Below are 22,039 nucleotides of genomic sequence, written 5' to 3' on the forward strand. Positions count from 1 at the left end.
GTGGTAGTTCTTCCTGGGGGGGGGGAGAAAGAAAGTGAATTAAGAGGCATGGCACGGAATCAACTCTAGGCGGGCTCAGTATTCGACAACCCCAGCCTTTCGCAGCTCTCCCGGTCGCTTCCAAAGAAAACCTAGAGACTATGCAACATTACGTACCTGTTGGTCTATTTATTCATTCATTCATTCATTCATTTATACAAATGATGCTCACTTTTCCTGTGTTTTTCCCCAGCGTGGAGTTCCATGCATTCCTGAGATGCAATGCGGTCTCACATTTTCTCACCTAAGACCTTCTCTTAACAGTGCATTTTCTTAATAAAATTAGCTAACAGTGGGACTGATTTATTTTTTCGTTTATGGAAAATTTCTTTTTTTCCACGCTTACGTGCCGCGCGCCCTCAGTACATAATACACCAAAGTTTCTTCCTTCTCCCACAGCCCCACCCCTGTCCGAATATATTTCCAGTTAATAACGCAAAAGCTTTGCTTTCACCTTGTAAACGTCCTCTGATACAAGCCTGTCTCTCGGCTAAAAGTAGAAACGGCACATCTCGACAACATGGAGGCAACAACTCTCCAAAATGATTTATTTCCCTTCGCTTGCCCAATCCCTCTGCAGTACGAGTGCAACTAGAGTTAATTTAGAGTTCACGAAACATAACTATGGGACTGTTTTCCTAGGCATGTGTAATTTATGTGCTGAAGTTAAATATTTTATGCGGATTTGATTGTTGTTTTGAAAGCGCTCGAGAGCGCAGAGGGCTCTCTGCTGTCACGCACCTCCAGGCCCCTGCAGCTAAGGTCTGCAGGGCGAATTTTAATAGCAAGTGAAGATCAAAGGTTCGGGGGTGGAACCTCTGCCAAAGCTCGCATGATTACCACATACAGACAAGGTGAGGGTTCAAATAAATATGATAGTTTAATACTTTGATCTTATCTTTATATTTGTGTGTTTATGCCTTTTGAGTGAGTGGGGTTCGAAGGCTGTTTGTCTCTTGAAACTGATAAGGTTCCTACAAATCCTGTCGACTAAAGAAAAGTAATGCTTGTTGAAAAACTAACAGCAACATTACAATTTCTCTATCCCAACCCAAAACAATTAAAACTTTATGCAGTTGTCGGGAAGCATGGCTAAGACTTGGCAAGCACAGGGAAGCCCTACTCTCAGCTCACAAGGCTAGTGCTGAGTCCATCTCAGGGATAACAAGCATTGGCCGCGCGCGTGCTAAAAGAAAATCAAGCATTGGCCGCGCGCGCAAGACGCCATATGTAGTGGGGGAGGAGGAGAAGCGGGAGTTGTGAGAGCGCATGGCCAAAGATTGGAAAACAAGCATTGGCCGGGCGGAAAAAGTGATAGCTCCAGATGGCGCCTCGGGCGCTGAAAGCTGCCGGCTGCGCGCGTGAACGCAAGCACTAGGCCGCGTGGCAGCACTTTCAAAACCCGTACACTAAATGTCTCGGCCAGACCAGCGCATGCGCTGGATCAGGCGAGACCTAAAAAAAGAGTCCACCTAGGAACACATGAAGAACCAAAGTGCAATTATACAGTACTTAGTCCCTACTCTCTGGGAGGAAGGAAAGTGAAAAAGGAGGGACAAAGAGCCAGGACTGACCACTAGCAAGCATGGATTTTTAAAGGACACTGAAACAAACAAATAAAAAATGGCTTTAAGCCCACAAGAGAAGTACAAGTATATACTAAAGTATGTACAAGAAGTTTCAAATTCTCGACCTAATAAAGTATATACAAGGGGTCCCGAATACTTGACCTAAAAAGGCACTTCTCTGGACCAATATCTTCCTTTCTGCCGAATTTGGTGTGATTCAACTCAGCAGTTCGGGCTGTACACGTTTTGGGATCCTCCCTTTTTCTCAGCCCCCGCTTGACGGATCACCACTAAACTTTCAAGACAGAGGCTGAAGTGAGCATCATACTAGTTTTGAAAATTTCACGAGTATTCGCCAAACGGTGCAAACGTTATTAGCAAATCAAAAGCTTTTCGCACACAAGTAAAAAACAATACCCTTGCCATGTTTTTCTTATCCCCACCTATACCCTAGTGCCTGCCCCAGTCAATAATACCTTTATCTGTTATTATGCCCTACGGTTTCTACCCCTGCATCCAGCCTAGTTCAGGTTTCTCTCTTTAACCTACTAGCTCTAACCCTGACTATCACCTGGAAACAATATCCTGCCTCTTAATACTGAGAACCAGTGTCCTTTTATGACTCACTTTGCACAAGGCTACAGATCTATTGATCATGCTGCCATCGTGCCCATGCATGAACTAGTTCTTCACGACTCAAATGGTTCTTTGTTTTCTTTATGCATCACCAATATAGTAAAATATTTTGGCCTATTAATGTTTAATTTGCTAACTTTTACCAGGACATACGGACTGTGCAAGAATGCCACTAAACGGAATATATACAAAGAAAAGGCTCAGATATGCAAATAGAGTTACACAGATTCTACTGGGTATGAAAATTAGGTGGTCAAACATAATCTAGGCTTTATTTGGGAACCAATGCATTCAGAACATTAAGTGATGTGTACTCTTCTTTTGATTTTACTGACCAGGTTATTTCCGCTGCATGTAGCTTTAGCAAGCACTTGTTCCATTTTGTCCTAACTGGCCACTAGCAGATAAAACACCAACTTATTGCTTTCAAGATCAAACTATAGATAATACATATCGACAGCACAGACTCTAAAAGTGAATAAGAAATACTTGTGCTGTAAAAGGTATGTAATCTGAATAAGCGGCACTTACCTGATGAAGGCAGGATCTCTGAAGTAGAACAATGCGCTAGGATGGGAGCTGCTGGGCATGTTCTTCAAGAACTGCATGGCTTCTAACTCTGTGATAGACGCCCCTCGTGCATATGACTGTAGCTAAAAGGAGTACATAACATGTGGCTATGAATAACACCCAATCCTGAGTAACACATTGAAGGACTCAAATTCTATAAGAGGTATGCATTATGCTGCACACTTACAGAGGCACTCCTGTGTCCTGCAGGGGAAACTGACTGCACTGTGTAACCTTTAAACATACTGCACACATTTTAATAACAAACATGTTTATCCTGTACCTGTTAACAGTAGTATTCCAATTTGAAGTTTCATCTCTTAACAAAGGACAGTAGAAGGCTAAGAATACCATCACGATTGAATAATATTTCAGGGTAAAGAACATAATGTAGGTTTTCCTGCAATTTAGAACTGTAGAACTAAGCCAGAGATGTCAACCTCGTTTGTACTTCACATGGATCAACATTTTGTAGCTTGGATGATGACTTTACCGAGCACCAAAAAAGGAGGAATGGTTAACAGTTGATTAGAGCTTTAAGAAGTTAATGAACTAATCCTGTTGGAAATGTCCCTTTCTGCAGGATCACCCCCAAACATTTGCCTTCAACATCCCCTTTTTGTTGAATTCGTTTTTGTCAGCATTAGGACTCTGGGCACCTTACCACTGCTAATCAGTGGTAAAGTTCAGGTGCTCTCTCATACAAATGTGTTAACATTGGCTAATCCACAATTGCCACATTTAATTTACTTATAAGCCCATACATGTGACCAGGGCCTGTAAATTAAATGCTACTAGTGGATCTGCAGCATCAATTGTGCCACCCACTTAAGTATCTCTTTAAACATCTCTTGGCTTGCTACTGTACAGCCTGTATGTGCAGTTTTACTGCCATTTCAACTTACCATTTAAAACCCCTTGCCAAGCCTCAAACTCCCCTTTAATTACATACAAGTCACCTCTAAGGAAGGTAGGCCATAGGTAGCCATTAGGGAAGGGTGCTGTGTCACAAAAATGTAGGACATGTACATTTAAGTTTTACATATCCTGGTAGTAAAAATCTACAAAATTCACCCAACACTACTAATAAGCCTACCCTCACGTACGTTAACATTGAGAATTCGTTATTACATTTAAAATGTTGAATTTCTGGGCTTGAGCCAAGATGGCGACCGGGACGGCAGCGTAGACTCCCGGCTCCGTGAACCTCCGCATCCCGCACGGATATCCTGTACTAGATCCTCAATTTGCGCCATGGGATCGTGTTTGTGAATGAGAGTGGCAGCCGATCGTGTGACTCCGGGGTTTCTGGCTGCTGTACCGCCTGAGCAATCCGCGGATGAACTTTGCGGCCCGTGCGGCCCCGAAGCCGGGACCTCGAGTGGACGCCTTGGCCGGGTGGCAGTCTAACAACAGCGGCCTGTGGTGACTGGGTGGAGTCGGTCCACCGGAGCGGTGCTGCCCCCGGCCTGCATCTCGCCACGGCCGTTCCCGTTGCTAAAGCGTAGCGGATCGGACATGCCCGGGGGTGCAGTTCTCGGATTCTTCGGTGTTTGCCCCTGCCTCTGACGGTGAGCTGCCCGGACGCCGCCCCTAGCTCGCCCTGATCCTTGCGGATTGCTCCCGGATTTCCGCGGCTGCGGGTCCTTGGTGGGGACGACTGTTGCCCGAGTCCGCGCAACGGCTGAACTTGTACCTGCCCCCGGACCCCTGTCTCCAGCGACGTAGACCCCGAGGCGCTTGTCCCTGGGCCCCGGCCCCAATCCGAGTCGGGCCTCCCCGGCGGCCATCTTGTCGCGATGCAGCCTACTATCCTGTCCACCGGGTCGCAGCAGGATTGGGAGTGCGTGACTTCTGGGAGTGTGGCGGAGCGACCGCGGGGAGCAGTGCTGGGGTACGGCGACCTCCTTGAGGCCCTTGGTGCCCTTCATTTCTCCTTGGCTCGTGGCATCGGGGTCTTGGGGAGCAAGATCGATGGTGTGGTGTCAGCGCTGGAACAATGGCGGCATGCCGGTCCACAGTTACACAGGGAATTCCCACACGGCACGCAGGAGGATAATGTCGCAGCCCTCCCCACGATTGGTGCACAGCCGGACACTCGGGACAGTATTCTACCGTATGCTCGGCTGACCGAGGGTTTGCTCTGTTCCGGACGTAGTGGTGCCGAGTGGAAGGTGGTGGCCTCGTCCCGTGCACGACCTCCGGTGACCCAAGGATATTACCAGCAATATCTGTCTACATTGGACCTTGTGTGCAGTGCAGCTCCTGGGGCGGCACTGGGGAAGACGTCCCTTCGAGATGCGGACTGTGTTGGTGTTTTGGGACTTCCACCCCACCTGTGTGCGTCGCTTCCCGGTTGTTTTGGGACACCCTTTCACCTTGAAACATCGGACATGGCGCTGGGTCGAGGGGTAGGCATGGGCGGCATCGCCAAGAGTGGTCAGGGATGAGGCTGATCCCTCGGGGTGGTCATCTGGTAGACGGACGGACTCATGATTGTGCACTCTCAGGACATAGCTGCTAATATATGCGGTACATAATGCTCCCCATTCCCCCCCCCTTTTTCTGTTATGGTCGATTTGGTGCTACTTATTGTTTGCTGTTGGGAGACCGTAATGTGCGGGAGGGAGAAGCCGGGGGTATGTTCTGAAGGCCCTCCTCCAGTTTATTATATTTTCTCCACCCCCCCGCCTGGTGGGGTTCTTTCTTATTCCTTTTTCCCTGTTTCTTCTATATTTCGGGTCTAGTTCCAGGGCGACAGGCACACTGCTGGGGGGAGGGGCCATACTCATCTGCAGAGGTGCAGGGCGGGGGGTTGGGGGGGGGAAGCTGTTCTCTCGTAGTCTTTATCTCCTTTTCCATGGCCTCCTTTCTCTTCTCTGTTTCTTCTTGTTTTCTCTTTCTGGGATCAGCGCGGTACGTCCTTTTTGCTGTTAACCGTTGCCTCTCCGTGTGTGCCACAGTTTCCGGGGTGTTCTCTGGGCGTTAGGTATGGGGGCCTGCAGGCGCAACTGTTTTTGATAATCCTCCCTATCCAGACTCTCCTGTGTTTGCGCCATTGACTCAATAGATTGCTGTTTCTTGCTAACGTCTATCATGCGGCCTGCCCTTTATCGCTGCTGGGAAATAGTTTGGCACCTGATCCTACTGTTTTTGTTTCATCATAAAATGAAAAACCCTTTTTCTCCTGGTGTCCTGCCTGCGTAGCTCCACGGCCGGACTATCTTAACATGAAGATTGTGCTTACCGAGGTGCCGCATGTGTTTCTCTTTGATCTTACTGTTCTAATTGTTTAGCGGCCGGCCCTGGGGGGTTGTAGGCCCATACTTGTCAATGATCGAAATGTCAATAAAGGTTTTTCAAAAAAAAAAAAAATAAAAAAAAAAAAAAAATGTTGAATTTCTGATTGAGAAGGAGTGTTTGGTACCTATATTTTATTTATTTGAAGAGTTTTATTTAGCACTGGCTAGACCCGGAGGTATCAGAGCGCTTTATATGAGGACAAGCATTTGTTTCAGAGCATAGTTACGAGTTACATAGTTACACAGTTTCAGAGCATAGTTACAAGTTGCTGGAGCGTAGTTACATGCGTTAAAAACATAAACGTAAGGTAAAAAGCAGGTAGCAGATTCTCACACCTCTGCTGTGTGTGGCTCCCTTTACGCTGTGGACTCTCTCAGAGGGGTCTCTGAGACTCCAGGGTATAAATGTTGGATCCCTCCCCAACAAGGGGAGAGGGAGTGCTTTGGCAAGGTGCGCCAATCCCATACGTCCGCTGTGTGTGGCTCCCTTGACGCTGTGGACTCTCTCAGAGGGGGCTCTGAGACTCCAGGGTATAAATGTTGGATCCCTCCCCAACAAGGGGAGAGGGAGTGCTTTGGCAAGGTGCGCCAATCCCATACGTCCGCTGTGTGTGGCTCCCTTGACGCTGTGGACTCTCTCAGAGGGGGCTCTGAGACTCCAGGGTATAAATGTTGGATCCCTCCCCAACAAGGGGAGAAGGAGTGCTTTGGTAAAGGGCACATCTTCCTTTCGAACATATACAAGGCCAATTTCCTTACCCTGTCCTTCAAGGTCAGAGATGCAAAAGATTTGCCGATGTTGCATCTGGACGTTTTATATGAAGAGTACAGACAATAAATGCACTGTAAGTGATGATCATCAGAATAGATCTTTCTTCGTCTGCAGCTTGAACACGTTTTATTTGAACAGAGACATCTTCTACTTTTCTGCCATTATGGCAGTTAGACATGAGAAATTGAAAGTATTCAGACGTGGAGCTAAGAATAGTAAATCTGCACTTACCTATATATACTTGTTAAGACAATACAGTAGTGGTCAATATGCTGCACTCAATATTGTTGTTGGACAATACTTTGTCACTCAATAGTGCGACATATCACCAAATTCCTCACAGGGCCAAAACAATTGGGTGCTGCAAAATTATCCTGCCCCCCAAGCTTCTAAGATGCAATCACATGCACTCCAGTCCAAACAACTTTCAAAAACACTGGACCAAACAATATAAAAACCTGCTCCATTATTTTTATCACATACAAAAGTAAAAGACTTTGACCAACCTCCTGAACATCAAGACCACAAAAATCCAGATGAATTTGACAATTACATCCTACAAACATGAAGACTGGGCAACTGTACATTTCTTTACCACCACTAAGGTGTACAGATATGTGGCAAGTGACAAAGAGGTGATCTATCAAACATGTTTTATTAACCAATATCTCAACCTTATTACATCAATCAATGAAATAAATCCTCCAACAAACATGCAGACCACATTCCATCACTATGCCATGCACACCCTTTGCAGTAAAACAACATCCGCCACACTCCTAGATCACCAGTAAATCTGTTGCTAAGTAAAATCTTCTTACCCATTCAAAGTGTGGAAGATTAGGTAGATTGTATTCCTGAGGTACATGCCCATACCGGTCTCCCAGAATGCCTATGAAGATCTGGCTCCGTGCAACCTCTGAAAGGCACAGTCCCAGTTGCCTAAAACAAAAATACAGTAGAAAATATTAATGTCCCGCCCAATGCGTAAGGCTAACCGACTCAATTAGCAAAATATAGACTGGAGAGTACCTGCAAAGAAGTAAGGATAATGATTACTTCTTAGATCTGGTGCTTGATATACTATGTGACAGTGCAAGTCCAAAACAAATCTCTTAAATGTTAAGGATGTGAACCCAGCCTTCAATACCTAGTCTTATTCCTTTACACATAGTAACATGTTATTTCGTAAAATTTCTAAAAATGAAGAAAGTCATTCAAATGAACCAAGTTTGAGTTAACAATTCACCACTTCTGTGATGTTTCTACAGCTTACATGAGATCGTATTAATCAAATGTTACTTTTTATGGCACCTTGGGTAAATCTTCGATATTTGCACAAAATAGGCATGTTTGAGACCAAACATTAAGAAAGCAAGATCAAAACAAATGAAAAATACAACAATCTCGGATAAAATAAAAAAGTAAAAGTTTCAACCCTCCCTTCTTTTAGGAACTCACTCCCCCAACCACCAGTCGACCATTATGTACCACCAATCATATTCTTTCTATGAAAGGTACTCTCTATGCCTGGGTTAATAGTATAGATTCCAACTCCCACCCATATCGCTTGAAGTTTTGCACACTACTGGATGAGCTTTCGGAAGAGCTGGGATCACAGAGTCCAGATTCATATAACACACCTTGAGTATACACCCTGGACTCAATACAATTCTCCCTTGCTATTTTAAGTATGTCTGAAATGGAGACCATACATTTTTTAATTTTGGGACTCTGTCTCACACTATAGCTGTGTGTTTTTCCATTGCATATATCGGCCGTGCTTTGAACCATACTGTCTTCTTCAGGGGTGAGGATGAGGATCTACAAAATTGAGCTACTGTTAATCTGGCTGCAGAAGGAGGTAGGCAAAGAGTTTCCCGTTCAGTGAAGACTGCAGATGTTTATATTATTTCCCTGTGTCACCGAGAACTACAGTCAGAGTAGTTATACTCAATTCCAAGCCAGCAAATGCCTTAATTTTTTGCAACTATACTCTTTACATACAATTGGATTATCTCACAATTGCACCATATGTGGAACATTATGACCCTTTCCTAGCTTTAACGCCAACACTCCGAAGAAGACGCAAACATTGCGCGGACGTCGATGGGAGTTAAATACCATCTTAATAAAATTTCAGAACTATTGTCTATGAAGTACATAGGGAAGCCAACGCAGCATCCACACATAAGCGGTTCCCTGAGGGATCTTCTATTTCTCTCCCCAAGTCTTCTTCCCATTCAACGACGTAATGGGAGGGAGGGGTACATTTGGTCACTTAATCTGCTAGGTACTGATCTAATCATCTCATGATCTTTGAAAAGGGCCTCTATGTATATAATCCATAATTGTGACTATCTTTTAGGTTCCTGTGGCAGTGTAATAATTGGGTACAATGAAAAATGCTGAACTCTTCAGGGTTTCACCGCGGACAGGTTTCAACTTGAATAAGAGGTTTACCTTTCAAAAATAAGTAATTGCGGAGCATGGCCAGGGCAGGGACCTGAGAATACATGTCTCCACTGAGCTTCATGTTTCGGGTCGCTTGAGCCTACACTGCAACAAAGGCTTCTCTAAAACGAACCTTCAAGGTTCTTAAAAGGTGTCTAAGGCGGGCTGGCAGGGTGGTGGCAGCTTTCCAGTCTGTTTTCACTGCATGTACTGAAGCTTCCTCTGCTTCAACTCTAAGATGGCAACCAGCAGTGCTGTGACCCAGAGCCTGGAAGAAAGTCTCAAGGTCATCATCAGAGACCCCCTAGAAGAAGCCCTTGTGACCTAGTGGTCGAAAACAGAGGGGAGCGAGACTAGTGGCTCCTCAGACAAGGCTGTTTGGGTTCAGCCACAATACTTGATTCCCGCCTGGAGCAGCATTCAGTGGGCTGGACTATGGCATACCCTTCTCCACATAACTAGCAGGATAAAGCCTATCCCAACCATAATGGCCCACAACCAGGGAGAACAAGACAACACGTGACGAATGGCCCCCAGAGACCAAGGGAAACCATACCAATAAAAACCTCAGACAGCCTACAGCAGAGTTTCCCCAGACAAATATAACCCGGCATTTGTAAATCGCAAACTAATCACCAATAAGGGTCTCAAGGCACTGGGGGCCGTCGGGGAGATTAAGAGAGTTATTGCCCAGAATCACATGATGCTGAGCTGATCTGCTTCTGGTGCTGGGGATCGAACTGTGAGCCCCACACTCTGGAGTCAGCCGCCCTGGCCGCTGTGCCACACCTATCCCATAAGACATACAGCTTTGTCACAGCAAAATGACAGGTGCTGGGAGACCCCTCGCAGACCACCAAATGGTGTGATTCATCAGCCCCCAATTCTGGATCGTAGCGGTGTCGGAGGCATATAATTTCTCCCCCATCTCCTGCAAGTTGGTAGTAATTTACAGTGATGGCAGGAAACCGAGCAGAAATGCCCTAAATTACAATCAATCAAAAATATGCTACATGCTCAAAAGCAGAGGGTGTTCCCCCTCTAAGCAGGTCACACCCCTTCACAATGTAGAAATCCCTAAATTCAACAGTCTCACAGGCACCTGCCACCAAAGAAGACATCCAACTACTACCAATGGAATTTCACATGGATATACATATAACCTTCTCGTGGCAGGATTTTGCTAATACTCTACAACATGGACCACTTACTTCAAAAAGCTGAATTGCGCTTTAACCAGGTTGAAGCAGGCACATGAGCAGGACAAACACTCCATTGAATCGACTCCTTCAAACAGCAAAACGTGGCAATGATAGAAAAGGTCGACAATATTAAAAATCACTGTAGGCGAAACATCAGCCTAGGAGGTATTAATAAAGAGGTGCCAATGATGACCTGAAACCACATGCACAGGCCCTTTTTATCCAAATACTTCAGTTACTTGATGCGCTACTGATTTCCGATTGATCAGAGACCCAAGGCAGAACACTTGCGAACTCAGAGTGGTTCAACCGGCTGAATTATTTTTAACTAACTTTGCTCCTACTTGATGACTGTTTAATCACTTTTTAAAATAGTTTTTACTCGCTTGCTTGAATTGGGGAAAGAGCGGTGTTCAATGCTAAGGGGGTAGGAGGGCTTTGTTCTCTTCCACATTTCTTTGCGCGTTAGACGCCGGGTCAGCGGTCTAGTTGCTGTTCCCGGCACCGGCACACTAGTATAAAGGCGCCTGTTGATGCGACCGCACAGCGGACGTGCGCAGCTGGTGCGCCAAAGGCAAGCTCGTCTGCGCCCGAACGGGCCCAGGGGCCAGAACCCATGCATTTTTTTCCCCATACCACTGCTGCTACTCCACCACACAGCTTAAACAGTTAAACACCACTCCGGGAGCAGCCTGTATTCATTCTATTCTACCTGAAAAGTTTCATGAAAGGTGCCCTCATTGCAGGTTTAAATTTTCTTCCAACATTATCGTGCCCCCCTCATCTAAGGACTCCTATAAACTTTTCCTGTTGAACTGCAGATCCCTATCCCTGCCTAAACCACGGCAGAGATCTGGATGCTCTTAAAAGATTTTATCCCAGAAGTCCTGTTTCTTACAGAAACCTGGCTCAATTCCAGCTCGGAGCCAGACATAGTCCAAACACTCCCCCAAGGGTACTTGATGCAGAGGGTGGATAGAACAACAGGCAAGGGTGGTGGTATCGTCATTATATATAAAGAACACCTAACATGTCACCTGGTTGGGAACCCCCTCTCAGACTGTGAGAATGTTCACTTCATCATAGAATTCACCCCACTCTGCTCTCTCACAGGCAGTCTCATCTATCGCCCCCCTGGGGCAATAGGGACATTCTGTAAATCTCTACTAGAAGCAGCAGTTAACCTAGCTAGCACTGCTGCAAATTTTACTCTCCTTGGAGATTGTAATCTTCATTTCAATGATATGGGAGCAGTAAATGCAGTTGAATTAGCTAGAGACCTTGCAGCCTTTTAACTGCCACAAAAAAAAATTGCGAGCAACTCATGTCAAAGGACACCTCCTTGACCCGGTGTTCTCTAACTTAAAGGACTTAAAAGGGAAATACCCAATTCCCCTCCCGTGATCTGACCATTTCCTTATCCCCCTGTTCTGGTCCCCTCAGGGAACCACATCCCATACTCAGTCCATACGGACCTTGAGCCGCGCTTGGTCCAAGCTCCCCCTGGACAAGTGGGCCCACAAACTGGAAAGGACCAGACCTAAGCCTGACCCCTGTCCAGTTAAAGCCAATGAACATTTTTCTAACTGGATAGATGAATCATTGAATGCGGTCCTCCCTAAAACATTGATAAAAAAGACTGGTGGTCTCATAAATCTCCTTGGTTTTCCTCTGAAATATTTATTTGAAAACAGCGTTTCAAGGTAATGGAAAGAAGCTGGAGGAAAGACTTTTCACCCAACAAAAAGTTGGAATATAGGGCAACTATTGGCATTAATAAAGCAGAAATAAAAAAAAGCACAGGCCTCTTATTACGAGGAAAAGATCCTGTCAGCTGCCAATTCCCCCAGAGAAACTTTTCTTATTATAAACAAATTACTTAAAGCCCCGACCCGCCAGTTGCACCTGATGTCTCAGGTCAACATTGCAACAAACAGGCAGAGTACTTTATCACCAAAGTACAGAACATTCTTAAATCTCTACCCCAAACAGACGTTAAATATGACACCTCCAACAAGTATGTTGAATCGGGTCCACAGGTAACGGAACACCTACTGGAGGCCATTCACCCTCTATCCCAGGAATCATTTTACACTTTGCTGTCCTCGGTTAAGAGCGGGTCGCCCAGGGACCCTGCACCACTAAATATCCTGAAACGGGTAGCACCGATAATTGCCCCCACCATCACGGACCTGATCAATGCCTCTCTTTCCACAGGAATAGTCCTCAGCAATTGGAAAGGGGCTATGGTGAAAACTTTATTTAAAAAATTAATTTGGATCCTGCGGACCTGGGCAATTATCGATCTATCTCCCTTCTTCCAGGAATAGACAAGATCGCAGAGAAATACGTAAATCATACCCTCTCTTGTTTTCTTGACTCTCATAACTTGCTCCACCCTTCTCAAACAGGATTCCGCCCACGACAGAGCACTCAAACTGCTCTGTTAGCAGTGGTGGAAGAAAGCAGAAAGATCTTAGATTCAGGAGGGTCTTCAGCCATTATACTCCTTGGCCTGAGCGCAGCATTTGACACGGTGAACCATCGCATCCTGGCTCACCGTCTCAGGAGTAGAGGAGTAATTGGTACTGCGCTGCAATGGCTGTGCTCCTTCTTGGAGGGAAGATTTTTCCAGGTACTTGAGGATGACATCGCCTCAAAACTCACCCCTTTATTGTGCGGAGTCCCTCAGGGCTCATCGTTTAGCCCAACTCTTTTTAATGTTTATATGGACCCACTGGCGGCTATTGTAGCCCCCTCCGGGATCCACATGGTGACCTACGCCAATGATACTCAATTGGTTGTAGCGCTAAACCAAGCAGGTCAAAGGTCAAATGGCTTCTATTTATGTCTTGAGGAAGTATCTAACTGGATGGGCAGGTCTCACCTTAAGCTTAATGGTGGAGAAATGGAGCTCATGATCCTGGGCAATCCCTTAAGCTTTAAATCCAGCACCATGTGGCCAGTTTGTATGGGCCCAATACCGATCCCTAAGACCGAGATTAAGAGCCTGGGCATCTGGCTAGATCAGGACTTGACCTTCAGGGTGCAGGCTAGGAAGACGGCGGCCATTTGCTATGGCCTGCTCAGAATGGCCCGCAAACTGCTTCTCCTCTCTTTCCAAGCCCGAAAAAATATTAGTCCAATCGCGCATACTTTCCAGAATAGACTATGGAAACGCTTTATATCTGGGTGCCCCAACTGCAGTAGTTGCAAAACTCCAGACCGTACAAAACTGTGCAACCAGACTGTTGATGGGAGTGTCTAATCGCAATTCTGCAAAACCTGCGCTTCACTCCCTTCATTGGCTACTGGTACAGAAAGAATCCGCTTTAAAGCTCTGTGCGTTGTCCACAAATCCCTATTAGGAAATGGTCCTCCAAAAAACTCGGCCATGATCCTCCCCTACAAGGGCAACAGGAAACTTCGCTTGGATGAGCTTCATTTGGTTGAGGTCCCCAGGATTAAGAAGGCCAGAAGCGGTGGACGGCTTTTCTCATATAACGCTGCAAAACTCTGGCACTGCCTGCCGCTATATCTATGCAGGGAATCTAGTCATCTTGTCTTTCGAAAACATCTGAAGACACTATTGTTCCCCTAAGTATCTGCTTCCCCTCTCTGATTCGGCCCAGCGCAGAGATGCTTCCGGGTAGCCATGCGCTTTATAAATGTCCTTTTCATTTCATTTCATCATACCCACAGAGTGTTCTCGACTTTCCAACTGTGGAAAAACCTGGCACCAGAACTGCCGACGTGCATGCATTTCTTCCAGGCAAAAAAGCAATTTCTAGCAGCAGATCGCAAACCAGAACCAGAGTCTTTCAGGAGTGATGGCATTCTCTTACACGATATTTAACTGTATACCCTAGCCAGACCCAGAGAGTTCAAAGACAATACTGCTCACCTCCAAAATAAGAAAATGCCCTAGGGATGGAGCTATGCATTCCGCCTGCATTTCTCCATCAAGGGAAAACGCATTGGCACCAGGAAGTCAGGGAGGCAAAGAGGCACCCAGCCTTCAGGGTGCCTACCACCAGACAAAGAGTCTGCTCTGATGGTCTCAAATGTTAAACTTACAAGAATAAAGACATGACTCAGACAATTTTCGCGTTGGCCAACATCAGGAGAGGGAAAGTCATCATCCATCCTCAAGGCAAAATTGAAAAAACTCTTCTGCATTTTTCCTGACTGAGCAACTAATCGTCTGCCATTTCCAATCTTCTAGAATCTTCACACACGAGGTTTGTTTGGATACAGTGGATCATTATGGGAGCGAGGGTCCTCTCTTTTTCATGGAGCTTGTCCCAATCCTCAATAGAAGACTATAGTTTAGCATAGCTACTCTTTTGCTCTCCCAGGCCTGGGGGACCCTGCTAGTAAAGCAGGCCATGGGTGGGGGATGAAAGGTTGTTTTTTCATAATTGCTTTATTTTTATTGTTATCTTGTTCTGAGTACGGATCAAGACATTTACACTCTGTAGTTTAGGCGTTTACCAATGGCTTGGGCTCCCGAGTATTTACATACCAGGTGGGATGGAGTGTGTGGCTTCCTACTTACACTAGTCAACACAAAACAAAGTGAATAGGGAATCCGGAGCGGGACCGTCAGATCCTGGATAAAATAGTGGCCTCCCTTTTGATCATATTATTAAATATACTTCGCCTCTATTACCCGATCAAACATAAAGCCATCCTCAAATGTCTTAAGCAGAGAGAGGCTGGCGTGGCCCTTTTTCTGGAGACACACCTGCTGGAAAGAGACATCCCTAGGCTGAGATCGTTCTGGTAACCACTCCAAGATCCCTCCACCTACTAAACTAAACCAAATGAGGTGGCAATCCTCGTGCACAGGGGCGTCCATTTCCCTGTAGATCCAAGCACAAAGTCAAAGAAGGTAGGATAAGGGGTAAACTGGGCTAGACTCCTTTGACCTCATTAGTGATGTATGCCCCTAATGACAACAAAGAACAAATCTACTCCGATCCTTTCCTTTGAGCTTCCCAGTTCACAGTCGGAGGGCTGATAACAGGAGGAGATTTTAATGTACTCCTCCAACCTCAGTTGCATAAATCCCACACTGGAACTTTAACAGCCTCATCCCCAACAGCTGTAGCGAATGCAATAGAGGACCTCGGGCTTGTGGACATCTGGAGGCATCAACACACGGGGGTGTTAGGGGGAGAGAGAGGGAGGGAGGGTAAGATTGTATGTTTTACTCCTGTGTCCTTGGATCCTACTCAAGAATAGACTTTCTTGCTCACCAGAGAACTACAAATTAGCATCTTCGTTTCTAGCCTTGGAGTTAAAGTCTTATCTGGCCATGCCCCAATCTGGCTGTAATTCCCTTGTCATCCCCAACAAAACAAGATACATTAATTTGCTTTCCCACATATGTTCCCCTATCAAACACAGTGAAGAAAGTGGTCAATAAGACCTGGAGAATATTAACATCAGTATCATTAGATTTTGAACCCCCATTATTTTCATTCGGAAGAAATAGGTCTATTAGAATATGGTTGTCCACACAGGACATAAGACACAAGACAAGATCCCAGCATACATTCATTATGGAATACTTCTATGGTCAAAGGACACTTCCCCTGGGGTGGTTGTAATGTATGTGCCATATCTTTAGAAAGGGAAAACTGAGGACCCAGGTCTTAAGACCCTTTGGACACTTAAGACAGAAACAAACTGTAACACAACTAATGTGGTCTATAGCTTTACTTGCTGCTGTAAACTAAGATATATTGGAATGACTACTATGAAAGTAAAAGTCAGAAACAATGAACACCAGCGCACCATTAGGTGTGGGGAAGACAATACTAAGTCACAAGGCACTTTTCAGATGGGCCACACTGAAAATTTTTGGAGATGAGTAGTCTTGGAGAAGCTGGCAGAAAGTATGACCCAAATGTAAAATAAACTAATCTACTATGAGCAACGCTGGACCTATAGTTTGAGGACAGATAAATATGACCTCAATGATGACACTCTCTGGAACTAGCTGCGAACTGACTAATGGAGCGATTACCCCTTTCATAGCACAAGGTTTTATTGGTATCCCGATTCGCTGAATGACTACAAATGTGATGACCTCCCTCCCTTCCCACTGGTATATAGAACGCATGTGAGAGGACTAGACATCCTTTTGTATTAGTTTGACCACAAAATGTCCGCTATGGTGGGAATATTTTCTGTATGATAAGGGTATTCCCCTATCACACTGCACACTCAAATGTTCTGTATAGTTCATACTAGACTGTGAAACCAAAATTAAACCTTTAATAATACACCTTTTTTTATGCAAACTGTGTTTTGGACGATGAGATAAATTCATCTCATCTTTTAATAGAACTATATCAAGTATCATGGGATCCAAAGGACTACACATTTCCCATACATACTGCTTAACGGATACGTAGTGTGATCTGCGCTCCGTGCTGGTATCCCTGTAAGAGATGTGGTTGTTTCCTTCATTATAAAATGGCTGCCCGCACTACGTGACTCATCTAATGTGGCTGAGGCGGGGAGTCAGTGGAGACGCTGTGCCCTTGAAGCAGTGAGTTCCCGATAAGGGGTCCTACTATATAAACTGTGTATCTAGTTTGGGCAGTCCGAAGACTTAGCGGGGGTCTATGGGTTACAGATTCATTTGCACTCACTAGGATAAAATCTGAGTGTTTTTCTATTCGGTAATGTGATCACCAACTAAATAAGACTACGGGCTCAAAAGTTACATTGTGGGAGACTTCTGCCAAGCGTTAAGGTCTGCTTTGATCTATTTTGTTGTCTTGTGTTCGGTGGTGCAATATCAATAAACCAAGGGCGATTAAGGCTCGGCAGGGTATTGAATGGTGAGATACCAACAGCATATATATTACCTTGCATTCTTTGATGTGATATTACTAAGGGCTAATACTGTCAGACAAATTACAGCGTGGCGAAATACCACCAAGAGATATGTTGTCTCATGTTCTTTGATGTGATATCGCTATCTAAGGGCGATTATGAACTGACATAGCTATCGCGTGGTGAAACACCACTAAGATACATGTTGTATTTTGGCAACTTATGTGTTACAGCATCAACAAATGGTGACCACACTCCATGGAATCCGTAAGGAGCTTCCAATCGCCATTTAAAATGTGGAACATTGTTTATTTGTTGTGTGACATGAGGACATGCGTATTCTAGCCTTTTTGAAAGAATAGTAACAACGAATACTGCATAGACATGTTACGTTCACAAACATATTTCATTTTTTTATTTAGAAAATATAGACTCTTTATATAGAACAAGTAAGGGTAGCTATTTTTAGGAAATACAATGGTTGCCTTTAAATACTTGTATGCTTTCTAATAGATCAGATAAGGGTGGCTACGTACAAACAACGTAATGGTTAATTATGTATAGTAATCCAAAAAGTGTTACTACAAGGAAGTGTCTACCACCTCTAAGCCGATGGTACTTGCTTAAGAACCTTACTTAGGTAAGATAGAGTAAAAACCCATTCACATTCAAAACCATATATCCTAGCCCTAAGGGTGGTCCATATAGGGCTGTGTGTATATATGAGTTAGGAGTGGCCACCTTGGAATGATGTGTAATGTTAGACTGGAGTGGGTCTCATTTAATTAAGCACAAGAGTGTATATTTTTTTGATATAAGTATGAGTGGGTGGGTTGTGTCCAACAGAGCCAACTATTCATGTTAATGCACAATATACTTACTTGTGTAACGATATACCTGTAAGAGAAATTAGTTAGTGATAGATTCCTTACCTTAGAATATACCCAGACATCAGACTGGATCCGGAAAGTTTTCGTCAGCAGTACCCCTGCGCGTCGGTAGGCGTCGTCGTACGGCTCCGCGTACGTCGCTGGCGTCATAGCCGCCGAGATGACGTAGTCCGAGCTACTTAGACGCGCCCACGCGTGCGGACGTCAGTTCTTTACACAACTTTTCCGCACCAGAAGCGCAGAGCTATGCCAGAGCCCGACCACTGGTGCAATAGAACTAGAGCCCTGATAGGGATGACCTGAACCCTAGAGAACAGTTCACAGAACGGGGAGGATGGGCGGGTGGTAAGGGATCAGTCACTAACTAATGTCTCTTCCAGATATATTGTTACACAAGTAAGTAACTTGTGCATCTGAAAGAGACACATTAGTGATAGATTCCTTACCTAAGAATACATACCCAAGCAATACCAACCCCGGCGGTGGGTCTGGGAAGTGAGATTACACCAGAAAGTCACGGAGAACTGAATGGCCAAAGAAGCCGTCTCTCCGGACCTGACTGTCAAGGCAATAGTGCTTAGTGAAAGTATGCAACGAGGCCCAAGTGGCCGCCTGACAGAAGTCTTGCAGGGGGGACACCACATCCCAAGGCTGTGGTAGCTGTCGTCGCCCTGGTAGAATAGGCGCGCAGCCCAACCGGAGGTTCCTTTTTAACCAGAGAGTAACAGGCTTTAATGCACAAGACAACCCATCAGGAGATAGTTCACTTATGCACAGCCCGGCCTTTCTTGGCGCCCACGTAGCCAACAAAAGAGCTGGTCATCCACCCGGAACTGTTGTGTGCGGTCGAGATCGAACGAGAGCGCACGTTTTGGGTCCAGACAGTGTAGCCTCTTCTCTTCTCTTGAAGGGTGCGGAGGCTGAAAGAAAGTGAGCAGAGTTAGTTTGCCCAAGATGAAACGCGTAGACTACTTTCGGTAGAAAGGAGGGACGCAGTCGAAGCACAACCTTGTGCGGATGAATGGCCAGGAAAGGAGGTTTGCAGGAAAGAGCCTGGAGCTCACTCACCCGCCGAGCGGAGGTGATGGCCACCAGGAAGACAGTTTTCAAAGTCAATAACCGCAAAGGACAGTTATGAAGAGGCTCAAATGTAGCGCACATCAGATATGTGAGAACCAGGTTCAAGTCCCATTGAGGCATCACAAAAGGAATAGGAGGGAAAAGGTGAGTAATGCCATTGAGAAATCTATTGACAACCGGGGACTTGAAAAGAGAGGGCTGATCAGGTAACCTAAGAAAGGCTGAAAGAGCAGAGAGGTAGCCCTGCTGTGCCAAAGAAAGGAGCAACAACAGGACCTCAGAAAGAGGGGCAGCAAGAGGATCAACAGACTTAGCTGTGCATCATGCCGCAAATTTTTTACACCCGACAGGCGTACACCGTTTTAGTGGAGGGACGCCTGGCTGCCAAAATCACATTAAAGACTTCGGGAGGCAAATCAAATGGAATCAGCTGTCGCCACTCAATCTCCACGCAAGGAGGTGGAGGCTGGACAGGTTCGGGTGGAGGACCGTCCCCTGTTGCTGCGACAGGAGATCCTCCCGAAGAGGCAGTCGGATTGGGGGATCCACACTCATACTGAGTAGCTCGGGATACCAAACTCTTCGAGCACAGTCCGGAGCCATAAGAATGACTTGGGCCTGGTCGCACCTGATCTTCAGCACTCTGGACAGAAGTGGTATAGGCGGAAAGGCGTACAACAGACAGCAACACCACTCACGACTAAAAGCGTCACCTAGCGAGTGCCGCCTTGGAAACTCCAACGAGCAGAACTGCTGACATTGCGCGTTCTCTTCGGTGGCGAATAGATCTAACCAAGGTTCTCCCCACTGCTGAAAGAGACCTTGCACCACCTCCGAGTGAAGACGCCATTCGTGATCCAACATGCACCGTCGGCTGAGTTTGTCCACCCTGGCATTCAGTGAACCTGCCAGGTGTTGAACCACCAAGGAAATGCCTTGACGTTCCAGCCACGTCCAGAGACGTAGAGCCTCCTGACATAGGGTCCACGATCCCACCCCGCCTTGCTTGTTACAGTACCACATGGCGGTGGTGTTGTCTGTGAACACCTGCACTACTCTCCCCTTGACAGAGGGAAGGAATGCTTTGAGTGCAAGTAGGATCTCCCTGAGCTCCAAAAGGTTGATATGGAGCTTGGACTCGCCGGAGACCAGAGGCCTCTGATCTCCGCTTCTCTCATGTGGCCGCCCCAACCCAGGAGGGACGCGTCAGTCACTACTGTGTGCTCCGGTTGGGGAAGGGAGAGGGATCTGCCGCTGACCCAACGCTGGTTCATGAGCCACCACTGCAGAGCCCGTACCCTCTGAGATCTGGATGTAGTCGGACAGGTTCCCCTGATGCTGCGTCCACTGGAACTTCAGGTCCCACTGCAGAGCCCGCATATGCCATCTTACATGGTCGATTAGCAGAATGCAGGAAGCCATGGGACCCAGCAGCCTCAGTCTTCCTGACCGAAACCCAGGACCAGGGCTGAAAGATCGGAATCATAGCCCAAATGTCCCGAACTCGCTGTTCGGGAGGATAAACCAGAAACTGCGCCGTATCCAGAACTGCTCTGATGAAGAGGAGCTTCTGAGAGGGAATCAAGAGCGACTTCGGCACGTTGATGGAAAACCCCAGCAAATGCAGGAGGTTGGCCGTAGTCTGGAGGTGGGAGATGACTGCCTGAGGCGAGCCCGCTTTCAACAGCCAGTCGTCGAGATAGGGGAAGACAACCCCCTGATCTGCGCAGATGAGCTGCGACCACCACCATCACTTTTGTGAACACCCGAGGGGCGCTGGTAAGGCCAAAAGGGAGCACGGTGAATTGAAAGTGCTCGTGGCCCACCATGAACCGTAGGTAACGCTGGTGGGCTGGCAGGATGGGAATATGAAAATAAGCATCCTGCAAGTCCAACTCTACCAGTCAGTCTTGCGGGTATAGAGCAGACAAGACCTGAGCTAGTGTGAGCATCTTGAACTTCTCCTTCCGGAGGAAGCGATTGACGTTCCGGAGGTCTAAGATAGGGCGCAGACCTTTGTCCTTCTTCGGATCCAAGACTGGGAGTAATGACCACGCCTACTTCTTGCGTCGGAACGCGCTCGATGGCCCCCTTGGCCAAGAGGGCTGTAACTTACTGCTGGAGAAGTGCCAAGTGTTTCCCCGACATGCGGTGGTACTGAGGAGGCATGGCTGGAGAGGTAGATTCGAAGGGGAGGGAGTAGCCCCTGCGGACTATTTGCAGACTCCACCTGTCCGAGGTTATGGAGCGCCAGTGGGTAAGGTGAAGGCGAATCCTGCCAGCCACTGGCGTCAGGTGGGACTGAAACACCAGACTAGGAAGGTTTAGAGGAGGCGGCGGCAGGGGAGGTGGTGGACTGACCCGTCTGCTGTCCCCAGGATCCACCACGGTGGGGTCCGCAGCTGCGCTGAGACTGTGGCTGCGCAGACTTGCGAGTCTGAAAAGAACGCGCCTGGGTGCCCCGACCTTGGCCTCGAAAGGACCCAAAAGCGGACCCCGAGGGAGTACGCGTGGTGGCGAGACCCAAAGACTGGGCCATAGCCCGAGAGTCTATAAAACGTTCCGGGGTGCTATCCGCCTTATCACCGAAGAGGCGTGTACCATCATAGGGCTTGTCCAACAGAGTGTTCCGGACATCCCCAGAGAAGCCAGTAGTGCGGAGCCAAGCATAACG

At 46.6% G+C, this 22,039-nt stretch overlaps 1 protein-coding gene across 7 annotated transcripts in view; it reads right to left on the reverse strand.

The window, feature by feature from the left end:
• The window catches only part of LOC146811566 (telomerase protein component 1-like), a 1,575,504-nt gene that overhangs the window by 1,046,378 nt on the left and 507,087 nt on the right, over window positions 1-22,039 (reverse strand). For all 7 annotated transcript variants that reach the window (XR_014966741.1, XM_085618541.1, XM_085618539.1 and 4 more), the window contains 2 exons: window positions 7,709-7,829; window positions 2,775-2,896 (listed from right to left, as the gene is read on the reverse strand). Coding sequence is in view for 6 of the 7 variants with exons in the window: in XM_085618541.1 (XP_085474667.1) it covers window positions 2,775-2,896; window positions 7,709-7,829 (243 nt within the window). In the remaining variant the exon portion in view is untranslated. The remainder of the gene's footprint in view (window positions 1-2,774; window positions 2,897-7,708; window positions 7,830-22,039) is intronic.

This window comes from Triturus cristatus, chromosome 7 (assembly GCF_964204655.1).
Source record: "Triturus cristatus chromosome 7, aTriCri1.1, whole genome shotgun sequence".
Taxonomy (NCBI): domain Eukaryota; kingdom Metazoa; phylum Chordata; class Amphibia; order Caudata; family Salamandridae; genus Triturus; species Triturus cristatus.